The sequence below is a fragment of the Bison bison genome, unplaced genomic scaffold (genome assembly GCF_000754665.1).
Source record: "Bison bison bison isolate TAMUID 2011002044 unplaced genomic scaffold, Bison_UMD1.0 scf7180017864492, whole genome shotgun sequence".
Lineage (NCBI taxonomy): Eukaryota > Metazoa > Chordata > Mammalia > Artiodactyla > Bovidae > Bison > Bison bison.
In genome coordinates this window covers 8,144,800-8,151,703 of record NW_011495051.1, presented here as the reverse complement: position 1 = coordinate 8,151,703, position 6,904 = coordinate 8,144,800, and the positions used below count along the sequence as shown (strand labels likewise).

General features: G+C 55.4%; 2 protein-coding genes across 7 annotated transcripts in view; both read right to left on the bottom strand.

The window, feature by feature from the left end:
* Positions 1 to 150: 150 nt before the first annotated feature.
* On the bottom strand, positions 151 to 4,424 carry FDX1L (ferredoxin 1-like). Of its 2 annotated transcripts, XM_010828376.1 has the most exons (6): positions 4,236 to 4,424; positions 4,094 to 4,148; positions 3,840 to 3,882; positions 2,989 to 3,034; positions 769 to 856; positions 151 to 577 (listed from the first exon to the last, which is right to left on the bottom strand). In XM_010828376.1, exons 1-6 carry the CDS (start codon positions 4,387 to 4,389, stop codon positions 421 to 423), a joined length of 543 nt encoding a protein of 180 aa, XP_010826678.1. In that variant the 5' UTR covers positions 4,390 to 4,424; the 3' UTR covers positions 151 to 420. The 2 variants fall into 2 exon arrangements, with proteins under 2 accessions (XP_010826678.1, XP_010826677.1); XM_010828375.1 differs by lacking the exon at positions 2,989 to 3,034 and having other exon boundaries at positions 3,776 to 3,882.
* Positions 4,425 to 4,629: 205 nt separating this feature from the next.
* Positions 4,630 to 6,904, bottom strand: part of RAVER1 (ribonucleoprotein, PTB-binding 1) — a 14,393-nt gene continuing 12,118 nt past the window's right edge. For 2 of the 5 annotated variants that reach the window (XM_010828368.1, XM_010828371.1), the window contains 3 exons: positions 6,573 to 6,713; positions 6,104 to 6,229; positions 4,630 to 6,014 (listed from right to left, as the gene is read on the bottom strand). In XM_010828368.1, the coding sequence (XP_010826670.1) occupies positions 5,868 to 6,014; positions 6,104 to 6,229; positions 6,573 to 6,713 (414 nt within the window). In that variant the 3' untranslated portion in view covers positions 4,630 to 5,867. The remainder of the gene's footprint in view (positions 6,015 to 6,103; positions 6,230 to 6,572; positions 6,714 to 6,904) is intronic. The other 3 variants (XM_010828370.1, XM_010828372.1, XM_010828373.1) reach the window with 2 other exon arrangements.

Genomic DNA, 6,904 nt, shown 5'->3' with positions numbered 1-6,904 from the left:
CCTCGCCTACAGACCTCTCTGCCTCAGTTTCCCGCTGGCCCATCACCGCCGTGGTAGGGGGAAGCTGGGGAGGTCTGGCAGATGCAGCTGTAGACCCCAGAGCCTGCACCCCACCCCCACCAGCCCCAAGGACGCTCAAGATGCCAGATATCTGTTAAACAGTTTTATTATCGCTCCAATTAGATTCCACCCCATCCACACCCCCATTCTCATGAGCTTGGTTGAGGCAGCCCCATTAGGGGCCGGGCCCCACCAGAGCTGGGACATGGGATCTCTCTGAAGCCAGGGTTTTGACTTTCTGGGTGCTTCCGCCATCTCTCTCCGATCTGTCCGCGCTCTGGGCTGGGCTGGCATCTTGGCTATGTTCTTCTAGTCCTGGCCCTGGGGCCGTCAGTGTCTGGGACCGTCCAGTTGCCCATGTCAGTGGGGCTTGGGGACGTGGCCATCCACATAGAAGTTCCTGGTGATCTTGGGCAGGGTGAATTCGGCCCCTTCCAGCTCAGGCGTCAGCACGATCTGGCAGCCCAGCCGGGAGTTCTCTTGGAGGAGAGGGGCCATATCCAGCATGTCGTCCTCCCTGGAGTAAAGGGCGGCAGCAGTTGTTAATGGATCCAGGGGTAGGGGCCAGAAGGGAAGCTCTCCCGCCAGCAGCTGGAGGGGAGAGAAAAGCCAGGGCTGCCCTCTGCTATGGCCTGGGCGGATCCCGGAATGCCGAGGCTCAGCAACCAAGCCTTGCAGCTCAGGGCTGGGAGGGGCCACCCTGCTCACCTCTCATCAGGAGGCGGCAGAAGGTCCAGGTGGTCCTCACTCACATACACGTGGCAGGTGGAGCACGCCAAGGACGCTTCGCAGGCCCCTGGGGGCGACAAGTGAGGGACCGTTGGTGAGGGACCGTGCTTGGGCAAGCACCATTCAGAGAAGGGCTTAAAAAAAAAATCCCTTTGTTTCTTATTTTTTGGGGGGTGGGGTGGGGAGCCACACCCTCAGGCTTGTGGGATCTTAGTTCCTGATCAGCGATCAAACCCAGGTCTATGGCAATGAAAACAACTGGACCACGAAGGAATCCGGTGAATCTGTTTCACCATGTGACTCTCATTTCTCCCTCCCAGGCCTGCAGGCCCACTCTGTGCATCCTCCACCCTGTCACTGACTTGGCTGACTGTTGCTGATCTGCACACAGGTTTTGCAAACGGACTTCAGGGTTTCCCCCAAACTCTCCAGAAGGCTGATGACCAGGCTGGGCACCTGGCACCATTAATGAGCATGGACTGGACTTCAGTGTAGCTGAGAGGAGACAGGCCAGACAGGTTCCCTGTAGCCTGTGAACGCTTGCTGTGACTCTGCCACTTTGCTGGGCTGCCCTGATGCTCCGAGGGACCGACTCACTCGGCATCTAGTGCTGCAGCAGGAGAAGGGGTCAGGAAATAAAGGGGTGAATGGTACAGAGTCGAGGGTTTCCTGCTTGCCCCGGACACGTTCCCAGGCTTCTGACTGAGCGCTGGGCTTCCGGATAATGTCCTCTTCCAAACGGTTTTCATAGCTAGAATAAAATCCAAACTCGTCACCTCAGCCCTTGAGATTCTCCCACCTCACTGCACTCAGCCCCTTCGCTCAATTCCTCCATGCCAAGCTCAGCCCCTAGCACAGGACCTCTGCCCTTGGCATACTTGTGATCTGGAATGCTCTTCTCTCCAGTCTTTCCATAGCTAGGCCTTTTTGTCTTGGGGCACTACTCAGTTGTCCTCCAAGTTCCCATCTCCTATTTCTTGTCCTTCCCCCAACTCTTGTTATCCCTTTAAAAATTTCTGGACAGCATTTATCACAATCTGAAGTTACCACCATCATTTCTCGGTTTCCCTGTGCTGTGTCAACCTGCCTCTTCTCTCTGCATTCAGCACTGAGCCTGGGAGGTTGTAGATGCCTCGAGAGATACTTGTTCTAAGTAAACAGGACAGAATTCTTTCTCTTCCAGACAGGTCGGACCATGAGGGTGGAGCTACAAGACAGCTTTCTGATCCAGCAGACCCTCCCCTGTGGGCTGCAGTGACTAAGTCGCCCACCTTCCCTGTCTGGAGAAGAAACAGTCTGGGCCTTGAAACTCAAGTCATCCCCAGGTGTCTTTCTCAGCCCTCTCTCCCAGCTCATTGACATCCTCACCACATGAGACAGAGATAACCTAGTACAATCATTCCAACTACTCGCTGCACACCAACCACGTGCCAGGTATTACACACCGTACACATGAAATCTGCTTAATCCTCACAGCAACCCGGTGAGATAGGAACTAAATTATCCTACTTTATAGACGAGGAGGCTGAAAGATGGTAAGTAAGTTGCTCAGGGTCACACAGTTGGCAACAGAAAAATCTGAACACAGGCCACGTGCCTTGAAAACCCATGTTCTAATCTTTGTCATGAACTGCCAGCCAATGGATTCCAGAACAGAACTTAAGGTAGGTCTGCCAGGACTGCCCCCAATTCTCCCCCCTCCCCCAACCGCTAATGATTAAATCAGCTCCTTATTATATACACTGGGGCTTCTCAGGTGGTGCAGTGGTAAAGAATCCGCCTGCCAACGCAGGAGACGCAAGAGACGTGGGTTTGATCCCTGGGTCAGGAAAATCCTCTGGAGTAGGAAATGGCAACCCACTCCAGTATTCTTGCCTGCAAAGTTCCATGGATAGAGGAGTCCATGGGGTTGCAAAGAGTCCCAACACAACTGAGCATGTACTCATGCCATGTATACATACATACACCCAACACTATACACTTTTTAAAAGACCACTCTCCCAGTTGCTCATGATATAATTACATGTTTATGCATGGGATTATTGTCCCTATTAGGTTGAAACTGGTGTGAAATGACAAGGGCCTTATCTGCTTTTTTACATTGCTACCTGGCACACAGTATGTGTTCAATATTCACAGAAGAGTAGCACAGATTAGTGGCTAAGATAGGCTGGGTTTGAATCTAGTTTTGCCACTTACTTGACCTTGGACCAGGTCTGCTCAACCTGGGGTTCAGTTTCCTCACCTATAAAACAGGATAACATTCTCTCCTATTGCATAATGTTGTCATGAAATAGATTCAATCAGTCAAAATGTGGTAAGGGGCTTAAAGTAACGTCTGCTATTATTATCTTTCCTTTAACAAATACTGATTTAATACCTGTTACATCTAAATACCATGACAGGCAACAGATAAGTGTGAACAAGGCAAACACGGTTTCTGATCTCATTTTGGGGAGAAACGACAAAGAAGGAAACAAAACAATGAGAAGTGCTATGCAGACAATACAGCACACTGATATGAATAGAGTTATTGGGGCATGGGGACTGCAGTTGGGCTGAGAGGGATAAGACTGTCAGGAAGATGACATTTACATCAAGACCTGAAGGATGAGGAGCCAGAAGGTCTGGTGGGAAAGCACTTTCGATGGAACACCAAATGCGAAGGCCCTGAGGCAGGCATGAACTTGGCTATTTGAGGAACAGCAAGCAAGTCAGTGTGGCTAGAAGAGAGGGAGGAAAAAGGAAGAAAATACAAGCTCCTGGCGGGCAGGAGTTTTAGGAACCTCTACTAAATGCTCAATAAATAACTGCTGAATGAATAAAGATTAAGAGAGCAGGGGATGAGATCCTGTTGAGGAGTCTGAAGTTAACCATGTTGGGTGGGAAGCCGTGCAAGATTAGGTAGTGGAGAATCCTATCTGACTTGTGTTTTTTTAAAACGAATGAATAAAGATATCTCCAATTCCCTATGCCCGGCTCCCACCTTCCAGATCCAACCCATGGCGCTGGGCCAGGTGGAGAACATTGTCCCCGACTCTGCCGCTCACCGGAATCCGTTGGCCTGACCGGTCTACGAACACCACGTTCACCCTGGGGGCAGATGAGAGTGCAGATGCCTCAATTGGATGATGGGAGCAGGGGCCAGGTGGAATATAGGGTTAGGAACTCATGTTTGGGGTTTGACGGGACATGGAAATAGGGTGATGCAGAAGGGGGGACACAGGGATGAGGCTGTACGGCAACGTGGGGACCGGAGGAACCCCGTGCTATTATTAACGGGGGACTTGGCTCCCACACTCACACGTCCCCGGGCCGCTCGGGGCCGCCGGCTTCTTCCTCCCCCGCCGGGCGCGAGCCTGGAAAACACGGTTGGGTGAGCTGCCGTGCCGGGCACAGCTGGAGTACGATGGGTTAACGACGCCCGCCCGAGGCTCCCCAGGTACCTGTCGCCCGGAATTTCCTGGCTATCGCTGGCGCCGCCGCCTCCCCGGACCCCCAAAAGCCTCCAGGACGGCTCCACCAGGCACCCCTGGCAGCCCGCAGCAGGAACCCAGCATTCACACCTCCCCAGGCCACGGAGGCGGCCATGACAGGCATCACGTGACCAGGGACTAAGCATGCGCCTTGGTGCGTTTAGAAGCCACGGCCCTGTAATTACCCGAATAGAAGCGCCTTTTTTTTTTTTTTTTTTTGGGCGTCGCTGCACGGCATGGAGGCGCGTCCAGGGGAGGCTGCCAAACTGGGAGCGCAGTGCGCAGGCTCGGATGAACCAAGACCTGCAGGGCTATCCCCGACATCCCACCCAGGCATATTGTCCCAAGAACCAGCCGGGTCTGCTTTCTTTAAAACCATTTACTTACAAACTTTAATTCAGCAAAGGTTTGTGTGAGAATGGGGAGGAGACAGCCCCCCGGAGTGGATGTGGACGCCGAGTCAGGGGAGGGGAGCTGGTGGCCCAGCTGGCCAGGGTCACAGCCCAGGGTCACCTCAGGCTAACAGGTCCTGCTGGTGGGAAGGGGCAGAGTTTATCTGCACCTTGTCTTATTTTCCAGCACTGGGCCACAGGGAGGCCAGCTCTGGGTGATCTGGCTTGGGGATGACAAGGCAGGGCTCATCTTCAACATGGGGGAGAGGACAGAGGCTCAGTGAGATGCACAATGCCCAACAGACAGTAGGACAGCAGGGGAACTGGGTTAAGCTGGCAGAGAAAGCCCACCCCGCACCTAGGCCTGGGCAGAGAGGGCTGGTGGGACTGGTTTGCCAAGACCAAAACTTTGGCCTTCTACTGTCCCCACGATCGGGGACCTTGGGTAGAGGGGCCCGATCCCCAGGCCAGAGCCATTTGGTCCTGAGTCAAGCTTCCGGAGCTCAGCATCTGAGAGGCTCTGGCCGGCGGGGTCTGGGGCCTGGCTTTTAAGGCATCAGAAGGCGAGGGGACTATGGTAGGGAGCAGGGGACCCGGAGCTGGGGTACAGGCCAGAGAGGGCAGGCCAGGGCAGGAGACAGCCATGCCTGCAACAAGTGTGGGAGAGAGAAAAAAGGGCTGAGCCATTTCAAACCGGAAAGTGTGGAATGGAGGCCCAGACATGCTGGGCCTTGAAGGAATCAGAGCTGGGGGGGCAGGGAGGGAACGTCCTGGATTGTTTAAAAATAATAAAAATTAGAAAAGGAAACCAAAGTCAATTGTCAAAGTTAGAAAAGGGGGGACAGTCTCTGATCCTCACGGGAGGTCAGGGAAACCTCCAAGGCACTCGAAAGGCCAAGATACAGGAGCGACGAGGCAGGAGGGGACTCCCAGAGAGACGGACACAGGCGGACACGGTGGCGGGAGGAGGGGAGAGACAGCAGGCTGGTGCCCCTCCCTCTTAAGGCTGCAGGGTTTCCACGCTGGGAGCAGGCCAGAGGTGCAGAGTGCTCCCAGATGCCCCCCGCACTCCTTGGGCTCCTGCTGGTTGGTCAGCAAAGTCTTTCAGAGATTTTTCTATTACCCAAAGGAAAAGAAAACTAACAACAAAACACCAGAAAACCCCAAAGCGATTTGGTGCAGGCCTTTGAGCATCTCCAGCACTGGCCCTTTAGAAAATCCTCTTGCGCTTCAGGTAGGAATCTGCGTAGTGGCCACCAAGGCCCTGGGAGTGCTGGCCCACATAGCTGCCTTCTGGGCTGGGCTCGGGTGAGGGCAGCAGGTGGGCGAAGCTGCGTTTCTGTCCACCCAGTGGGGTCTGGAGACAGAGGGGAAGGGCTGGTGGGTCAGGGGCCACCCAGGGGCCACCACTCCCCAGCCCTGATGGTTCCCACCCCCTGCCCATACCTTCAGCAAGTGGCTGTGGCCATTGGGCCCAGGGCCAAGGCCCAGGAGCCCTTCTCCGGAGCCCAGTGGGGAGGAGCCAACCACCTGGGAGAAATGGGAGATGTGGGATGGGAGAGGAAGCAGCCCCTGGAGCAGAGGCGAGAGTTTCATGTTCAAATCCTGCCGCTGCCAGTTACGAGCTCTGAGACTGGGGGCTGATTATGTCATCCTTCTGGGCCTCAGTTTCTTCATCCGTGGGTTGGGGCTACATCACCCACACCCTGGGCTGCTGGGGGAGGAAGTAAGAGGCCCAGAAGCCTGGGCAGTACTACATGCAAGACATAAGGCTTGAGGAGGACGGCCTGTTTTAGCTCAACCCTGAGCAAAACTGACCCCTGCCACCCACCCGGCCGTGACACTGAAGGCCCCCGGGGCTGCGTGTGTCCTGGTTGCCCTCAGGGCCGCGTCCTTGGCGGGGGCGGCGCCTCACCTTGTTAAGGTGGCTCTGCCTGAGGCCAGCCTGCAGGCCGCTGGTGAAGCAGGACGTGGGTGAGCCCGCATAGAGGTGGGAGAGGGGCCCACCGCCACCTCCGACACCCCGTTCGCCAAAGCCACCGGGTGGGGGGGACATCTGCAGAAAGGGGGCCGCCTGAGTCAGACAGGTCACTGCTGTGCCACCCCCTTTGGGAGGTCCCCCAAAGAAGTCTGCGCTCTGGCCCCTAGGAGAGTGTGTGACAATGCCAGCAGAGGGGCCAGCCCGCCCTTCCTCCGCCGGGGAACCCCGGGACCACTAGCACATGCATGAGCACAGGCTGGGCGGGC